We start from the raw sequence: 19,610 nt of genomic DNA, 5'->3' as shown, positions 1-19,610 counted from the left end.
AGAGAAGTCCCAGAGAAAGGGGGGTGCACCTGGTGCCACACAGTATTCTGATCCATGTGGCATACACTTTCTCTGAGCCTTAGCACAGGTAGCTCAAGACCCAGAGTCAGCTTCTCCTCTAACGGGTCACCCAGAGCTGAAACCCATGAGAAGGTGAGAGACAGAGCCCACCCGTGGCCTGCTGCTAGTGGTCTAACCCCTGAGTGGACACAAACTCAGGGAACATTTGCTGACAGGAGACACTCTGGAGATCTCAAATATTACTACTTAAACAGAGCTGCAGGGGTAGCTCATTGGGGCATGTCTTTGGAGGTTATACCTGGTTTGTGTGTTCTCTCCCTCTCCCTCTCCCTGCTCCTGTCCCCTTGCCTCCCCTCCCCCAGTTGTCTACCCTAAGACAAAGAACTTCCAGTGTCTTGTGGTTCTGCCACCCAGTGGCCATGGGCTAAATAAAACCTCTGCTAATGTAGGCAACAACAAATGTGATGGTTTGTATATGCTTGGCTCAGGGAATGGCACTATTCGAAGGTGTGACCCTGTTGGAGTAGGTTTGTCACTGTGGGTATGGGCTGTGAGACTCTCATCCTAGCTGCCTGGAAGCCAGTCTTCTGCTAGCATCCTTCAGATGAAGATGTAGAACTCTCAGCTCCTCCTACACCATGCCTGCCTGGATGCTGCCATGTTCCCACCATGATGATAATGGACTGAATTTCTGAACCTGTAAGCCAGCCCCAATTAAATGTTGTCCTTATAAGAGTTGCCTTGGTTATGGTGTCTGTTCACAGCTGTAAAACTCTAAGACAACAAAACCTCCCATCTCTCAAGTTACTTCTGAAATTATTTGGTTATGATGATCAGCAAAGCAAGTGACACAGGATGCACATTGAGTCCTTCCTCCAGGGCCTAGGGTTTGGCTGTCCCTCATGCTTTGAGCCACTCGGGAATTCTCTTGTCTACATTAGCCTTCATTTCTATTGCTTGCAAGGAAAGGACCCAAGATTGTCACTGGCACACTGGCTGTGGGAAAGTATAGGTCATAATCTATTTGGCTTCTAGCTTCTTGGCCGTTCCTTTCTACCCCAGGGCCCAAGCAGAAAGCCAAGAACCTTAGAGGTAGGAAAGAGCCTCAGGAAAGGTAAGGTCGGGAAGTAGCTGCTCTTTCAAGACACCCACTGGGAGCGCCTCTTCCTTGCTCTCCTTGTATGTCAGAGCCTTTCCTCCTTTGGGGAGTTTCACAGTCAGGGCCAGGTGGCTTCCAGGACTAGAGGCTCCCCACAAAAGGTTGAGCTGCCCCCTGGTAGGATGGGGAGTGTGTTCTGTAGTCATCTGCTCATTAGTGGTCTCTAGATTCAATTCTGCATCACAGAGGACACAGAGACTCACAGGTAGCCAGCCGGCTGTCACACACACACACACACACACACACACACACACACACACACACACACACGGAGGAACAACCCCCAGCGAGTGAGGCCCTAGTCTTGGGAGCTTGTGCTCATATTTGCCCACCTCGATGGTCCTGCCAGATCAGCGATTGCTCTACATTCCTGCCCAGAAGCCCTTTGAAGAGTTGAGCAGCCACATTCTTGGAGCCATTAGCTAAGGAAATTGGTCTTGATCTGTAACCATGAAGAACAGCAGCTGCCACCTAGTGTCTGAGCAGTGTCAAGACTCAAGTGGTGAGAACCAGGGCAGTTGGCTAGGACTGGCTCCCTAATGGTCCGACACAAGAGGAGCTGAAGGACTATGGGCAATAGATGGGCTCCCCCCCCCACCCCCGGTCCTGATTCGGAAGGTCATCCTTTGTGGCCAGAAATAACGGCTATTCAAGAGAAAATGTTTCAAATATTGTTAATTCTTTTTTTTAAAAAACACCAAATGATATAGCTCAGTGTTGGATACTTGCCCAGCATACCCAAGGCTCTGGGTTCCATCCAGCACACTAGAAAACAAACACATCTAAACATGCCAGGCAGCCTCTGCTCTTGATTTAAAATTCCTTTAAAGCCATGAAGTTTTTCATTGCCTCTGGCCTTCTCTAATGTCTATTCTGCCAGTCTAAGGCTCTGGCCAGCCCAGCAACTTCATGTGGAAGGTAACCTTTGCTTCTTGCCTCCTGTGCTGTGTTTTTTGCTGAGGCCCCATCACCTCCTTTCCTGTGCCTACACACCTTACCCTGGCGGCTGTGCCCACCCAGCATGCCCGCTGCCCTTGTTTCAAAGTCCCCCATGCCTGAGCTCTGTTGACCCCTTCTTGCTCTAGCTCATCCAGCAACCAATAGCTGCTGATTCAGCCAAGCCTCTCATGTGCACCCACCCCATCAAGTCCCCACAGCACACCAAGATCTGCAGTCTAGAGATCTTACCCACTGTTCCCAACTCCCTCCCCCCATCCCCACTTCATTCCCTGGTTCTCTGTTGATGCCCTTCATGCAGCCACTTCGGCTCCCACTGGAGTGGTGCTTAGTTGTCCCTTGCCTTGAGATTGTGTCCAGCCGGCCTCCTAGGTGCAATGATACTCACGCTGCTAAGGTCAAGTGGAAACCCGAGCTCTTGTGCCCTGGCTGTGCCCTTGGACGGCTTTGCTCTACTGTGATCACTGCCTAGCTCGCTTCCCTTCTCCAAGCCCAGCCCCCACACTCACTCTGCTCACAGTATAAACAGACACGCTGGCCAGATGTGTCCGCAGCATCTCCAGACCTGTGTCCAGATGTTGACTCTGCCATCTCCAAGGATACGTTCCCTACTCTGTTCTAGTCTCCAGTGTCCACACCTACCACTTGCCAGAGTCCAGGGCTGGGATGCAGCAAGTGATCAGAGCTTGCTGAGCATAAAAAATGTCCAGGGTTCCATCCCTAGCACCATAAAGCAAACAACCAAATCTGGGAGCCAGGACTCTCTTCCATCTTTCTTTATTTCACATAAAAGCCCAACTGCCTCCTGGACTAGAAGGTTCTAAATGCAGCCTAAGTCATCTCTGGCTTCCTCCGTCCCTGCCCAACAGCCCCCCTGGCTCCTGGCCCCACTCTCTCGCCACTCCCTCGGGGACTTGCTGCTGTTTCTCCATCACCTCCTGTAGCCATTCGCAAGGTCTTCAAAGGAAAATTCCCAGCCATTCGGTTTAAAACTCTGATGGTTGCTGGGCGAGGTGGTTGCTGGGCATGGTGGTGCATATCTTTAATCCAAGTAGAGGCAGAGGGTGGACCTCTATTAGAGACCAGCCTGGTCTACAGAGTAAGTTCCAGGTCAGCCAGGGCTACACAGAGAAATCCTGTCTTAAAAAGAAGCCAAGAAAACCAACCAACCAAACAACTATGGCGGTGGTGATACTTGCCTCGTGTGGGAGATGCACATGTAATGCTAACCAATGCCACCTAAGACAGTTACAGGGGCAGCATGCTTTGACACCCAAGGCAAACAAAGGTATTTCCCACTGAATGCCCAACTCATCACACTTAAGCTGTTTCCAGGGAAATGAGCCAGGACCACGGACAGGGGTGGGGTCAGCACAAATACCAGAGTGGCCTCTGCCTCCTCCCACCATTATTAGCTCAAATGTCACGAATGATTTGGAAGTAGGCTCAGACCACAAGTTATGCCCTGGACACAGACGCCAAGAGCTTTGCTGGCCTGTGGGTCCTCTGGGGGAACCTGTTAGGGACACAAGTGAACATAGGAAGGTGTGTGTACCACAGTGTTTGGAGTCACCTCTGAGCTGAGTTCTCTCATTCACAGAAGGAAGGAGAATCATGTGGGGCTAGCGCATGGGTGCAAAGTCCCAAGATTTCCCAGGAAGCCTGATGTGCATTCATTTCTAGAGTTTTTGCTGAAGCAGAGTGGAGTACAACCCAGAAAGCCACACACCCTACCCTCCCAGCTGTGTATTCTCCAGATGAACCTGCAGAGGGCTCCGTTCCTGCAGCTTGGAACAAGCTACCATTATCAGGCTGTCTGTCATACGCCACCTTTGAGCAGGTTGAGACTAGTGTTACTTTGTAGATGAAGGGGATCCTTCCACGCACGCACGAAGGTACCCTCTGTCTATCCTGGGACCTGACCCCACAGTGTACAGCCCAACAGCCAGGGCATTTGCTAGCCTAGAATCCCTCCTCACGGGGCTGTAAAAGCTCCCAGACAGGTAGCACATGGGTGCAGTGGGGTAGCCAGGAGCTCAGGGCTTGTCATCTGAATACTCAGGCTGGCATCCTGGTATCTCCAGAAGGAAGGTGGGGAGTTGCAAGATGCATCAGTGGGACCCTTACCCTCTAGCTACCTGGTCTTGGAGGACACCTGTGTCCCAGCTCTTTTCCACAGGCAGCTGCTTTCCCTGGCCACCCGTTTCCCAGAGCCAGACATCCTCAATGACACCTGCTGTCTCTGGCCTTGGCCATTCCGCCTGTGAACTAAGGGGGCCATAAAAACTTGCCCTCCTACCCATGGCCTGAGGTCAGGAACAGGGTGAGTTCCCATGATGTAGGTCAGTAACCATCTGTTGACTTGGCTCACTGGCATCCTGGCATCTCTGGTCCACAGTGGCACTGCCTTTCCAGGAACAGTGTGAAGCTGTACTGACAGTCTCCTTGGGACTGGCAGAGCAAGCCATGTCCAAGGTAGGAATGGGTGCCAAGCCATGGGATTTCTGTGTGGGCACCTGGAGCAACCACAGGTAAATATCACTGTGACTTGGCAACAGATTCACAGGTAGAGATGGGTCCCCTCTACCCTTCACCCAGTATGTAGAACAGGAAAGTAGGTGTGAATGTGACAGGTCGCTCACTGGGAACACTAGGCAGCTGGGCTCACAGGTCTGCCCACTACCAGGACAGATTCACTTGGGTTTTATGTGAGCTCCCACAAATCCCCTCTTCACAGGTTCACACCAGTAGTTCCAGCTACTGAGAAGGCCGCAGCAGGAATTCTTTAGGTCGGGAGTCCGAGACTAACCTGAGCAACACAGCAAGAACCTCTCAGAGCAAGTGATGCCGTTCACTGAAAGACCCGAGGCCTTCTGGGATGGGGGCGTGTGGCTCAGCTCAGAGGGTTGCAGTGACACAGCCCCTCCATCTTGTCTCACAGGTCACCAGTGTGCTCTGGGCTTTGGCACCGTGGCAACCTCAACAGTCAGGTGCCCCGAGGCTGGAGCTGGAGCGAAAGGAATCACAGCTGTTCATCTGTGCACCAGAGGCTGAGTTTGGCTCTGGCCCTGCCACCCTTCCAGTGGGGTGATGGCAGCCAGGCCAGAGTGGCCTCCTTTCATCTTTGCTCGCACATTGGTCACCACACCTACACACTTGCTCCTGCCTCACCTCCCCTTGCAAACATCCAGTGCTGTACACCCCAGGGCTGAGTGCAATCACACCAGTGTCTTTTTATTGGGTCTTTCATGGCCAACCTGGATGCCTTGAGCTGCCAACTAGCTCCCCGGCCTCTCAGTGGAGAGAAAATACCAGCTCAGGTACTTTCATGATCTTACCACAACTTGGTCCCCTGGCTTTGGGCCCGGGCTGCTTCATTCAGACAAGCCCCACTGCCTCCCTGCTGTCTGTACCAGAGAGACACAGACTCGGGGAGCCTCACTGGCCTGGGAATCTGGGTAGTCGGCTCAGGCCTGAGATAATGGCGGCAGCTGCCCATCAAATCCTCCACAGCATAGCAGGATAGGCTCTGGCCTACAGTTTGGTGTTGAGGTGGAAGAAGTGAGGTGCCGCATAGGTTGTGACGGGTGGCATGTGCCAGGCAGACGAAGCTGGACCCAGTCTGTTGCGTAGGACAGCGTCATAGGGCGTGGGAGGGAAATGCATCAGGCTGGCAGCCATAGGTGAGGAGCCTGTTGTAGCCAGAAGGTGGGCTGGGAAAGCAGGGATGACCAGGGGGCTGAAGGGGAGTGAGGCCTGGCCCTTCAGAGGGTCTGCGCTACCGGTGAAGTTTAGAGGACACCGCAGCATGGTGCCCCTGTAGGCCTCTGGAGGAGTGGGCCCCGGGGTTGGGCCCAGTAGACAGGATACAGCCAAGCCAGGGGCTGCAGGCTTGCCCCCAGTCTCCTTGGAATCCACCTCCTTCAGAAAGGGAGACACTGCCCTCAGTTTCTTGCCACCATGAGCGAATCCCTCTTCTTCCAAGCCGCGCTTACTGCCAAGACCTGGGCTACTGGGATGAGGGGATGGGGCTCCAGGCCTCTCAGTAGGGACCTTGGCCATGGGAGACACCCAGCAGGCTTTGGGTTTGGGGTAGAAACTTCTTTTTCTTGTGCTGCCTTTATGGAATGCAGAGGGGTGGTTGGCATCCCCACCCCACACCAGATGGGACTCTTTGGTTGTCGGACCTTCTTCTTTACCAGGTGGTCCCAACAGCACCCTGTCTTTAAGGCCGGAGAAGAAGTCCCTAGGGTGCTGGCTGACAGGTTTCAGCACCTCGGTGGGGTACGCATGAAAACAGCCTGAGAACATGGGGGCTGTAGGGCAGGGGCCCACTTGGGCCTCCATCCTGGTGCTCCCACCAGGGGCCTGCAATCCTTCCCGGGGGGTTAGCTGGTGTTCAGAGTTCTCAGCCGGCCCTCTTAGGTTCTGGGGACTGTCTTGAATGTCCTTGTTGGGGCTCCTTGCTCCATGGCGACAGCCCTCTTCTTGGCACTGCAAGGCCTCTGCCTTGCTGACCTGGGCCAGGAGTTTCTTTTTGGCCAGTGGTGACATGATGCCATGCGCCCCTTTGCAGTAAAAGCTTGACAAGAGCCGCTTGTAGGCCTCAGGGCAGCTACTAGCACCCGTGAGTGGTGGAGAGGGTCCAGATACTGGGCCCAGCTGTTCTGTGCTGTCCCTCGAGGATCCCTGGCAGGGAAGCTGTGTCTGGCCAGTGGCATCTGATTTGGTCTTTCCTGGCGTGGTCTGGAAGAAGAAGAAGGCTTGTCTTAGGGTGGGGTACAAGATTATGCATCTAACCAGGAGACCTGGAGGCAGCAAGCCCTCAGAGAACACCAGCAGCGCCTCTTAGCCCTTGCAAGGTCAAAAGTTTTCCAAGGTGCCCCATCCTGAGCAGATGAAGCCTACCACCCCACAATCGGAACGTAGGGTTCTGTGAGCAGGTGTCAGCTGATCTTCAGAAAACCCAAAGTTCATCAGCTCCTGCCCTAGCAGGAAGCTCCTGGTGTTCCAAGCAGGAGTCAGAAGCCATGGCCAGAGCAGGCACGGGAGCTGTAAGAGCAACCCCACCATGCCCAGCGTACCTGCTCCACCCGCCTCTCCTCTGAGTCCTTGGCCTTCTTCAGCTTCTCAGTGGTCCCATCGTCTCCCCTCAGCTCCTTGGCCATCTTGTATTGCTTCCTGGGCTTGGTAGGAGGCAGTGGCTTGTCGTCCTCCCCCTTCAGATGCCGCACATATGGGAGGACCAGCCTGGGGAGGAGCCAGTGTGTCCACCAGAAGCCTAGTCTAGTTGCTGCTCTTCACCTCTTAGCCCCTCTGGCACCTTGCCACCAGCACCCCTGTTGTCTCCCAGTGCACACAGCACCTACAACCCTTCCTTGTCTTGCTGCAGATCCCAGTCCTGACAAGGACACAGCTCGTGGCACATATACTCCACCCCTTCTCTGGCACAAATAGCTCATCTGTCGCTATATGACCCCTTTCCCAGCACAGACCAGCCAGGACCCTGGAAGGGGAAAGCCCTAACTACAGAACTCTATGGGCAGCCGGCTGTACCTCTCATAGTGGCGGCGTGTGCATGTGGCCGCACTGGTGCTGCCTGGGCTACCGCCAAGTTCATCATACACGTTCTTCCAGAGGCGGCGGCCTGTCACCTGTAAGACACCAGAGAAGATGGGCCGCTGAGCACCCTCTGGCCATGGGACTTGCTCAGCTCCAGGTTCCCCTTGCAGGGAAGGGGTGAGAGCTGAATCTGGGGGGATTCCTTCTCCATCTGTGGGCAGGATGCTAGAGAAAGCTGCTGGTACCCACCAGCTCTCCCTCCCAGGGGCTACCTGACTGCTGAGCAAAGCAGGTTTTGGAGCAGTGGAGGGTGGAACAGATGGGGATGGGAGGAAACCTGCTTAGGGATGCAAAGTGCACAGTCCCCCATCCCACAGCACGCAGGCAGGACCTGGGCATTCTGATCTTCCTCGTGTCTGCAGGCAAGGACAGCCCTGCCGACTCCCTAGCTCCTGCTGGGGGGTATGGCTGAGGCTGGAGCACAGCGAGGGACTTGAGAGAGTCCTTCCTTACCAGCTCATAGGCCCCCAGCTTCTCCACTGCCTTGTAGATCTTCCACAGGTTAACTGAAGGGAAGAGGCAAGGCAGACGGTCAGGCTCTGTGACCCCACACTCCCAGGCAGGACCACTGTTATGGACAGGGCAGGCTGCCCATGAGGATGAGAACCCAACTCCACCCCTCGCCTTCAGGGAGGCACCGTCCTCACAGGCAACCCCTACAGGCTGGCGGCATCCAGGGTCACCTTTAGCAGAGGTGCCTTGCCTGTTGTCTTGCCTGGGGACATCCCCTGGCTGCTGCCCCCCTACACTTACCCGCCCTGAACACCATCCTCCCCCCCCAAGGGACGCACTCTGCTTGAAGCCAAGATGGGGCACCCTCTCGATGGGCGTGTGTCGCTCCTTCATGAACTTGTAGAGGCTGACCAGGAAGGCCTGTTCCTCCTCCTGCTCCCCACCTGCCTCAGGGGAGTCCTGGGGAAAGAGCAGGAGGCATGGATGGGCGGGCCCCACTGATGGGCAGCTGGGCACTGGGAAACCGCCTCTGTGTGAAGGAATGAGTGCCTAGGCCCCATCTGTGGGCTCCCTGGGAGCACCTTGCCTCCTGTCCTGGCTCTCACGGGTACAACCTGGGCTTAATGCCCAGGTTCATGTCAACAGCTGGAATCCAGAGTCCCAGAGTCCTGGCAGCCCAAGGCCTGGAAGTGGCCACAGGGGCAGGCCTCAGTTCTCCAGGTCAGGACCCCCTTTATATCTTGCTTTGATCTGTTTTATCCAACTCAGTTCCTGGAAGGCAGGGTCAGAGTCCCTCAACCGTATGGTAAAAGCCAAATGCGCCCCAGGCAGTGGTGGCACACACCTTTAATCCTAGCACTCAGGAGAAGCAGGCAGAACTCTCTGAGTTCGAGGCCAGCCTGGTCAACAGAGAGAGTTCCAGGACAGCCAGGGCTACACAGAGATACCCTGTCCCCCCCAAACACACACAAAACTGCTAAATGCACACAGACACACAGTGTTTCCTAGTACCAGGGGGCCTGCAGCTTCCAACTATCAGCTTGACCAATAGGTGGGAGCATCTCTTAGCCCCTCAGACTTATGTCTGTCCATTTTGTGACTGAGTCCAGGTTGTTAGATTATCAGGGTTCTGCTACAAGTCTGGGTGAGGCAGTGGCTTGTCGTACCTAGTCTGCCTTGCCTAGCACCCATATCCCGCACCTTCTGAGGTGGGGCTCCAGGCAGCTCTGCAGCATGAGGCAGAGACGCCTGTCTCCCTCTCAGAGCTCGAAGTGTCTCAGGTTCCCTGGAGGCTGAGCTCAGCAGGGAAGAGCTCCCAGGATTTGTCTAACTCACCTGGAGCTGGGTGGGGCTCTGGCTCCTGCTCTGCTCATCATCTGGCTTGGGGGATACAGGAAGCTGCGGGAGGTCACCTTCTTCTGACTGCTCTGTGTTCCCTTTGGCCGGAGGTGCTGCTGGGAAAGGGGAGCAGAGGAGAGGCAGGTGAGCTGTGGTGAGGAGGAACTGTGGGGAAGGGGCTGAGGGGTGGTCCTTCACATCAGCCAGGGAAGGAGGAAATGCTCACATTCCTTCCAGAGTGCTCTTTGCTGGTCAGTACCTCACGCTAAGCAACACACGTGCTCAGACAGACAGACAGACAGACAGACAGACAGATGGGCACAGACACTTTGGGTCACCTTGGCCCAGCAGCCACCCTCTATTCTTTCCTCTATTCTAGCCACACCCCTACATCTCTGCAGGAAACCCTTCTTAGCCTCTTCATTATCATCCAGGGTCAAGTCAGAGGAGTCTGGATAGGGAGTGCTGGGGACACTCTCAAACCTGCCCATGTTCAGGCAGAAAGCATTGGAGTAGCTCAAGTGAATGTTACCATAGCTTCATCTATGAGTTCCCCTACCTCCAACTGCTCTTAGGACCTCAATAACAAGGTCTCTTGATAGCCTTCAAAGAGCTGTAATCCCTCCCTCCAGATGGCCTTGGCCAGGCCCAGCTAAGTCCAGCACTCCTGTCCTTGCCTGTGCTGTCCTCCTGTCCTTGCCTGTGCTGTCCTCCTGTCCTTGCCTGTGCTGTCCGTCATGACTGAACTGCAAGTCCTCCAGCCCCTGGTCAAGACAGGTGTCAGACAAAGGGGAGTGATGGGGGTTCCCGGCTTGTGATGATGGCCTCGGGAGAAGCCACAAGTGCCACCCTGTTTAGTGAAAGCCCTGGCCCGGGCAGGATGTTGCAAAAGTGACACAGATTAGCCACTGCAAAAATATCAGGCAAGCTGCCTCAGGTGTTGAGGCAAGCAGGCATCAGATTTTGACCAAATCTTTTATTTATTAATGAATTAATTACTTGAGACAATGTCTCACTGTGTAGCCCTGGCTGGCCTAAAACATGGAGCAATCCTCCTGTCTCTGCCTCCCGCCGGATGGGGTTACAGGCGTGTGATACTGAATGGGGTGGCTCTGATGCTGATTGGGGATCTGCATGTGAACCTTGAAGGTCCTGTTCCCCAATTGGTTCTTGATCGATCAGTAAAGATGCTAGCGGCCAATGGCTGGGTGGAAGAGGCGGAACTTCCGGTTTCCCTGCAGGCAGACTAGAGGGAGAGGAGAAAAGATGTGCTATACTTCAGAGGGAGAAAGAGCCACCAGCCATGTGAGATATCAGAGTGGGCTGAGTGACCATTGACCTCTTCCCTGATTGGGCCTGGGCCTGGGGTGGCAAGGCAGGAGATTTGAAACACAACTAAGCTGAGGGCAGATTTAGGGTGCTGAGCTGGGACTAACGGTAACTGAGCAACTAAATTGAGGAAAGATTCAGAGGTGTGGAGCTGGGAGTGAACAGAAGGGCACACTAGCCAAGGAAGGCTTAGAAGAGCCCGGACACTAAGCTCAAGCATATCAGAAATAAGCTAATGTGTGTGTGTGTTTCATTCACAGATTTAGGGTGGCTCCTGGGTGGAAGCTGGTAGCTAGGTCCACCGGAGCTTAGAGCAGGGTAGTAGAAACTACATGTTACATGTCCAATTAAACGGCTGGCTGTCCTGGAACTTGCTTGTAGACCAGGTCAATGGCCAGAACCCAGAGTTTCAGAGTCCTGACTGCCCAAGGCGTGGAAGTGGCCGCAGAGGCAGCCCTCTGTCCTCTAGGCCAGGGTGGCTTGCTTAGATCTGTTTATCCAACTCAGTTCCTGGAAGGTAGAGCCATCACACCCTGTCTGACGACTTCTCTTTTCTTTTTGTTAATCTGGTACAATGGGACCAACTCTTGGTTTGCTCCAGCTCAGAGAACCCTTGCCGAAGGAAGCTGGAAGATTTTCCTGTCAGCAAGGGCAGAAATGAACGTCCCATTTTCCTATCAGAATAGGCATATACCTGTAATCCAGGTCCTGGGAGGCAGGGGCAGGCAGATCTCCCAGTCCTAAGGGGTACACAGAGAAACTGTCTTGATAAACAAAGAAGGAGGGAGCCAGGCAGTGGTGGTGCACGCCTTTAATCCCAGCACCTGGGAGGCAGAGGCAGGTGGATTTCTGAGAGGCCAGTCTAGTCTAAAAAGTGAGTTCCAGGACAGCCAGGGCTTTACAGAGAAACCCTGTATCAAAATGAAACAAAACAAACAAAAAAAAAAAAAAACAAAGGAGGAGGGAGAGGAGGAGGGGAGGAGGGAGAGGAGGAGGAGGGGAGAAGGGAGAGGAGGAAGAAAGGAAGTCCCTTGAGAGCACCGGTCGCATAGCCACATGGCCCAGGGGCTCAGCGTTAGGACATCCAGCTCCTGAAAGGCTCTCCCTTTGGCAGTTCACACAAGTGCAGCCATCCATGCCTGTGTTTGCTCACATTGTACCGGTCCCCCGCTCTGGGACTGTGACTTCGCAGGTACTTTCTCTCATTTAGTCCCTTTAGGGAGTCCCTTTAAAGAGGGGAAAGCTCTTGGCCAGACAGGTCAAGAGGCTTAGCATCTCCCTAGGACACTAGAACTCAAGACAGGGCCGGCCTGACCACGGGTTCAATGACTTGCTGGGGTTATTGTCACCACTGGTAAAGTCCTCATAAGATGGCCAAATATGCTCACAGGGATGCTCATCCTAACTCTTGCCAGCATGTATAGTGACTTGGATACCCTCTCAGACAGCTACTGACATCCGATTCATGGTCAGTCTCCGGAAACCCTGACTGACAACTGTCTTCTCTTTTCTACCAATTCTCTGAAATGCCATGCCTCTGTCTTTACTTCTGTGACAGAGGAGAAAAGGTCCTGGGGGTTCTTTGCCACCTCTGGGTGACTCTCAAGTCGGATAACTAGATGCATCTCTCGCTCTGGCCTGAGCTTCTTCACACTCCTGTCTCCATCTATCCCTTAGTGTGACATAAAGATCTGGCATGTCACAGCACCTGGATTTCAAAAACTAAGACAGCTGGACCAAGACAACCTCACTGGGAGTACTTTAAGACTGATGCGTATGGCCTAAGTGAGGCTTCACCAGAATCTAAGGCTCCCAGCGGGCTGCAGGTGGACAGTCACCAATTTGGTGATTTCTACCGGTGATGTCCAGTTCATCTGGGATATGAACTCACTCAGGGAAAATCTGGAGAAGGGCACTCGAATTACCTGGAAAGGAAGTCACCAATCCAAACTGTTTGGCCCCAGATGGAAAAGGGGTCAGAGCTCCCGCCTTGATCCACAAAGGAAAAAACTCTATCACTGTGTCCTGAGTCCCCAAATGAACTTGGTGTCCATTCATTTCTGGCCACGCTATCACTCTCTCTGTCCCTGGCAGGACTTTCTGGGCTCCGACTTCTGCAGCTTTAGATGAGGGGACAGGGTATCCTTAGTCCTGTCTCTGGCAGCCTTAACCCCTCATTTCCCTCATCATTTATGGATATGGGTTCCAGGTAAATTTTTTTTTTAGATTTATTTATTTATGTTATTTATATGAGCACAGTGTAGCTGTCTTCAGACACACCAGAAGAGGGCATCAGATCCCATTACAGATGGTTGTGAGCCACCCTGTGGTTGCTGGGAATTGAACTCAGGACCTCTGGAAGAGCAGTCAGTGCTCTTAACCACTGAACCATCTCTCCAGCCTCCAGGTAAATCGTTCGTAGGAAAGGTCCTGCTATGAAACCCACAACTGTAGACTGAGACTGTGTCCCAGCCAGCCTGGCTCCTGCACCTCCTGATACAAGGCCCAAGCATGGAGTCGCAGGCTGGGTCCCACCTACAAGGGGTGAGGAGCGCTGGTGGCACTGGTGACCCCCATCTCTCAGGATCACCCCACCTGTAAGGCAGGAGAAAGGCACCTTCTCTATTTCACTGCTGCTGCTATGAACCAAGCCCTCGTGGACCTCAGAGCCTCTGTAAGATCCCTTCCCGGCCAGTCCTACGTCGTCCTACTTGTGAGCATAGAAGAGGGCTGGTGTCTCCAAAAGACAGTCTCTGCTTTCCACAGTATCATCCGCACAGGACTTTTCTATCCACAAAAACCATCATGATAATGGGGATTGAAGTTTTCCTGTAGCACATCTAGACTGTCCTCTGGTGTGACGTGTGAGGTAGGGGTCTGCCCATGTTCTCCTCCACAGCTCCAGTGGTTCCTAGTGCTGGCCTAGTGACACCCCTGTGGTGAATGAAGGCCTGCTTTCCCCACAATCTCACACATGACAGAAGCATGCCTGGGTTGTCCCTAGACTTTCTAGTCTGTCCCACTCACTCTGGTGCTCTGCGTCCACGTGTAGTTTTAGCTTCTGGAGCTCGATGAGAGAGTTCACCACACAGAGGTCAGGCCTGCCTCCCTTCAACATTCCTCTGTGGAGGACATAGGCACGGGTTCACAACCTGTGGGTCTCGACCCCTTTCACAGGGCTCGCCTACCAGAAAGACATCCTGCGTACTAGATATTTACATTACGAATCATAACAGTAGGACATGGGAGTTATGAAGTAGCAATGAAAATAACATTATGGTTGGGGGGGTCACCACGACATGAGGAACTGTGTGTGTTTTAAAGGGTTGCAACATTAAGAAAGTCAAGAAGCCACTGTTCTAAAGGAACAAACAACAACAACAACAAACAAACAAGAAACCCTCAATGGGATTTTGGTTGAAAAGCACTTAAATTGAGAAACAACTTTATCCCCGGTCTGCTCCTCCTGTACGATGGCAGGCCTTCCCTCCACAGCTCCCTGGGCTGCCTACTCCACCCTCTATACAAGGAGACCACAGTTTGACAGAGTCCCTTCCTAGGCCGCAGGCAGGTGGGCACAGGTACAGCAGGGAAGCTGCCGCAGCTCCTCATGGGTCAATGTCAAGGCTGTGTCAGGGGCAGCTCGGGCTGTGGATGCTAAGCTACAGCACTAAGGGCCGGGTCTCAGTCTCCCTTTCCAAACTTGCCGGTGTTTTCCAGCCATTCCTTACTTCTCTTTCTGCTAGCTATGGCTATGGCTCCACCAAAGCTCATCTCTCCAGGGCTCCCTGGGGCTGAGCATCTCTGCAGGCCTTACTGAATCATCTTCCTTTTAACAGATGTAATACTGGAGGCTCAGAGAAGTCAGACAACCTGCCTCAGGGTCACACAGCTTTCCAGTGGCAAAGCTGGGATTCTAAACTACAGAGGTCTGATGGTGCCAAAAGGCTGAACCCTAAGGTCTAGAGCTTAAATAGGGGAGGGAGACCTCGGCTGGCGCACTAAGCTCAGAGCGTATAAACTTCCCCACACAGCCTGAGTGGATCTGTACAGCCCCATCCCTTTGCTAATAAGAATAGGTCAGGGCTGGAGAGGTGGCTCAGCTGTTAAGAGCACTGACTGCTCTTCTGAAGTCCTGAGTTCAAACCCCAGCAACCACATGGTGGCTCACAACCATCTGTAACAGGATCTGATGCCCTCTTCTGGTATGTCTGAAGATAGCTACAGTGTACTCAAATACATAAAATGAATAAAATCTTTAAAAAGAAAAAAGAATAGGTCAGTGTGAACCATGGAGCCAATCAGGCCTTGAATAGAAAGGGGCAGAAGGTCTGCAGTGTGAATCAATGTGTCTGGCCTTGGAGTCTCCCAGGGCCCCATCACCTTGTAATAGAGGGTATCTATCACCTTATAACCTTTAAGGAAGGAAAATGTGTGGGACACTGCTGAGATTCTCTGAAGAAATGGTAACCTGCTGTCTGGGTAGACAAAGGCTATGTGTAAAAGGGGGAAGATGACAGTAGTGAGGGTCACCCTGCAGAGGAGTCACTGAGGCAGGGGGGTGGCTGTTGGGATATCAAGCAGCCCTGTAAGCCTGCCCCCTGCCCTTCCAGCCAATGAACTGAGATCAGTTGAAATTGTGCTGGACAAAGTGGGGGTGGGTGGGGAATATAGCACCACACAGGGATGCTGTCTTTGCTTGTTTTGTTAGTTGTTTGCTTGGGACAGTCTCTCTGTGTAGCCCAGCCTGGCCTTGAATGTAAGATTCCCTAGTGTTGGGACTATAGGCATACACCACCATGCCAAGCTGGGTGCATCTTTTATCACCTCCAGCACTGTTTCTATAGCTCTCTCCCCTTATCTGTGAGATGGGTGTGCTAGGCTCCATAGCCAGTATTCTAAGCAGAAGAAAGCAAGAAATGATGCTTCTCCCTACAGATCACCTCACTGACACCTGCCTGTCCCCACGTATCCGATTCTCCCTAGGGTGCTCCTGACAGACTGACCTAAGTATGTGGGAAGTGTGTACCTGATCTGAGACCACTGAGGCTCAGACAGGGTTCAAGGCTCACCCCCCTGAGCAGGCGCAGACACGGCTACCACTTTCCCTCCCTCTTCTTGGTTTGCTTACCCCAGTCACCCTTCTTGTGATGGCAAGGAAGTGACACTTCCTTTCATGAAAACTCACTGGCTGGGAACACTGCGTCAATTACAACAATAACGGCAACAGCAACCTCAATAACAACCAGTAGACACAGCCCCACCCCCTTGCCTGAGGTTGTTGGCTTAAGTTTCACTTAGCTCAAGCTGGAGAGGAAACAAAGACAGCCTTTGAAGCGGTCAGTCCACTCTATGGCAGAAGCCAACTGCCTGGCATTCTCCTCCTTGGGCTTGCTCCAGTAGGCAGTTTGGGGGGGGGGGGGGGACAGTCCTACCAAGAGCCAGCCTTGAGGACAGCTGGACAGGAGTCTGAGGATCCAGGACACAGCACCAGCCACAGCCCACCCTCAGCACCTCTGCCAAGCTCTGTTAGCGGCTAGAGACAAGCTGAGAGTCCTAGGGGCTGCATAAAGGCAGAGAGGGGTGTAGGGGCACCAGGTATGAGATTCCAGACTCCAACTGCCCTGAGAGAGCCCAAGAGATCCTACTCCTGGGAGGACTGAGTCTTCACCGCCCCACCCTTCATCCATACGTTTGATGAAAATTGCTCTCTCTATGTATCATTTCCGGTTTTCCCACCCCACCTATGCTGAAACAAGCTGCAGAGGTTGACTCAACAGAAGGCCAAAACCCCTACACAGGGAACTTCCGGACCTCACTTTTCCTTTCTCCTCCTCTCCTCACCCTAGCACGGTGCCTGCTACACTCGTCCAAGAGGCAATCTAGATCATTACAGATCAGCTTCCCACCGAGGGCAGCGGAAGGCCACTAGGAAAGAAGAGAAAGAGCAAGGAGTTTTTGAAGCCTGGTCCTCCCTCACTGTCAGACCTTAGTCTGTCTCTATGCCTCAGTTTCTCTGTAATAGAAGACGGGGTGGGGTATATAATTCTAGGCCATTCTGCCTCTGTCACTTCAAGTTCTAGGCCAAGCAGTCATTTAGGACACTAACTGCTGTAGAGACAGACCCTCTAGCTTAACATTCCTCACCCTCCCCTGCCCAGGCATCCATCCTCTTTAGACACTGAGATCCTTAGATTTGCATCAATTCCCAGCAGTGCCCGCGGGGCGGGGCAAGGAGCACCTGTTACACTCATCTGAAATGAAAGACTCTGCAAACTAGGGGATACAGCCTGAGCAGCACAATTTGGGATTAATTTGAGGCCTTCCCGGCCTACGGTTGGCCCCACTGTGCCTGTGGGTTAGGTGTGGGATGTGACCCCGGCCAGGGAGCAACGCCTGGGTAGTGAGTGCAAAGGGCCACAGATCGGTGGTGTGGTTGTGCCCCTAGTTCGCAATAAGAGCAAAGCCAAACTTGTTCGTCGCACTCTGGCAGCCTGAGCTTCTGCCCTCGGTCCACTAAACACCCCCAGTCCAGGGCCATCACCCTGTCCCTTTGAAGAGACCCGAGGGAAAAGAGGGAAACTCAGAAGATCAGGCGGGTAAAAAGAAACCGTCTTTCCTGCTGGGGGTTGGAAAGAAAAAGAAACAAAAAGAAAAAGGAAAGAGAAGAGAGAAGGAGCAGGGGATCTGAAGCGTGTGACCGTCAAACCATCAGCATGTCCCTTGGCAGAAAAGAGGAACCGTTGATTCTTCAAAGCGCATTGAGCAATTTCTTCAAAACCCGCGCAGTCACTTTCAGGAATCGCGGCCGCAGTGGGAAGCGCTGCGCGCGGCCCGGGCGCCTCGGTTTCTGAGAAGCGAAGCGCTGGGCTGGCACGGGGCAGGGAGGGGCCCGCGGCCGAGAAGCTGCTGCTGACAGCTGTCACAACAAATGGGCCCAGAGCAGCTCGAGATTGAAACCGCAGCAGGAAGTGTGGGCGGCTCAGTGAATTTCAGTCCAGACTCGGAGAGGAGAGTTTCGAGATAAACGCCTGGGAAGCCCCTGGCCGCCCCGACTTTCCACGAGAAGAGAGCACGCAGACATTCGGGTTACCCTGAGAGCCACGATCGCTCTGGGACCCCAGCCCTCTGACCCCGGCGCCGCCCGCCAGCCGCTTACCCATGGCCCAGCGAGAGCGCGCGTCGCTATGCAGAGACCCTCTACACGCACAGCCGTCCTGTCCCAGCGCTCTCGGCGCGACTGACTACCGGCGCCGCTCGACTGCCTCCTCCCCCGCGGACCCGCCCATGGACCCGCCCCCCCCCAGCGCTCTGGGCGCCCATTGGTGAATCCTATTTTCTAGAGCGGAGCAGACTCCGCCCCCTTAGACCCGAGGACGTCTGGGAGTTGTAGTGTGCGCCCACTTTGCAGCTAGGGGCTGATGTAAGAAACTCAAGAATCAACTGCTGTCGCATGTCTGTTGGTTTCCCTAGAGGCAAAACTAGAGTCTTAGAAAAACTGCCCGCTCTTTGTAGCTTGCCAAAGACTGGGTGGGGTTAAATAAAGTGCTTCTGGCTTTTACCTGAAGTGGTCCTGGCCGGTTCCATCCTTTCCAACTTTACACAGTAAGTACTGTTAGCCTACCAGAGGCCAATCTAGAAAGTCTGTGGTCCAGGCCTAATGCCCAAAATGCCCATGTCTACATATGTCATGTAGACTGAGTGAAAGCCACAAGATGGACCGTGCAAAGAGGAAGTGAACGAGTTGAGGGTGAATGTGGACAAGATTAGTAGAGAGAACAGTCATTTGGACCCGTGTGGGTTATAGAAGATGACGCTAAAACTTGAGATTTAAAAGCAGAAAGCCTTATTAGCTTGAACTCGAACTCTGTTCCTATTATGTAGTTAGTATCCCCGGAATCAAATTCTGTTGATTAACTATAATACTCATACAGCTCGGTGCATTTCATACCATCATTATCTTCATTATATAGAGCAAAACAGGCCTGGGTGATTAATTAGCTCATATTACTGGTCGGTGGTAGGGCTAGAGAATTGGGGCACAGAGGAAGGCTTCATAGTTAGCCCCCAACATTTTAGTGTTCCCCTTCACACTGAACAAATGGACAGTCTGCATTTGATGACTTTGACCCTCTGGGCTTTATCCATAAGCTCTGGAATGGCAGATCTGCAAGCTCAGCCTGGAGCAGACACCAGTGAGCTTGGTGGATAATTGTAATAAACCAGTGCTTGCCGATCTGGTAACAGGCAATATTGTGGTTGATATTTATTAACTGCTCAGAATAACGAGCAGAACAATGATTGTAACAGTGCCTCCCACATCCAAGATTACAAACCCCAGTCCACCCCAAGAGATCCAAGACTCTAGCAGAGATGCAATCTACCAAGAGATACCACCTGGAAACTTCACAGGCTTCTAGTCACTGTGTTCATTTGGTAAGGGTCGATTGGTTGGGTTAGCTACAGTGCCAGGTTAGGTATGGAGATCTGCACGCTGCCTTCAGTGTTGCAGTATAGACCATCCACTACCTCCTGGATTGGATACATCTATCAATGAGGCACTCACTACCTTTCAAAGCCACAGCTAATCCGACCTCTGAAAAGGAGGATCCTACCGTCCAGGCAGGAGAGCTCACTCTCAGGCAGTGCTGTTTGTGCAAAGCCTCAGCAAGTCAACACCTGTCTCGGGCAACCTGCGAACAATAAGATCTAAATTTAATTGTCTCCTGAG

General features: G+C 53.1%; 1 protein-coding gene across 7 annotated transcripts; it reads right to left on the bottom strand.

The window, feature by feature from the left end:
• Positions 1-1,837: 1,837 nt before the first annotated feature.
• Positions 1,838-18,142, bottom strand: Arid5a (AT rich interactive domain 5A (MRF1-like)). 7 transcript variants are annotated; one of them, NM_001290726.1, is made up of 8 exons: positions 18,039-18,142; positions 13,907-14,001; positions 9,548-9,666; positions 8,551-8,671; positions 8,213-8,265; positions 7,694-7,791; positions 7,222-7,387; positions 1,846-6,883 (listed from the first exon to the last, which is right to left on the bottom strand). In NM_001290726.1, the coding sequence occupies exons 2-8, from the start codon at positions 13,995-13,997 to the stop codon at positions 5,672-5,674; spliced, it is 1,860 nt and encodes a 619-aa protein (NP_001277655.1). In that variant the 5' UTR covers positions 13,998-14,001; positions 18,039-18,142; the 3' UTR covers positions 1,846-5,671. The 7 variants fall into 7 exon arrangements, 6 of the variants coding, with proteins under 6 accessions (XP_017175240.1, NP_001277655.1, NP_001165676.1 ...); XM_017319751.2 differs by lacking the exon at positions 18,039-18,142 and having other exon boundaries at positions 1,838-6,883; positions 13,907-18,003; NM_001172205.1 differs by lacking the exon at positions 13,907-14,001.
• Positions 18,143-19,610: the final 1,468 nt, after the last annotated feature.

This window comes from Mus musculus, chromosome 1, assembly GCF_000001635.26.
Source record: "Mus musculus strain C57BL/6J chromosome 1, GRCm38.p6 C57BL/6J".
Lineage (NCBI taxonomy): Eukaryota > Metazoa > Chordata > Mammalia > Rodentia > Muridae > Mus > Mus musculus.
The sequence above is the reverse complement of the archived record's forward strand: the minus strand, read 5'-3'. Positions and strand labels throughout refer to the sequence as shown.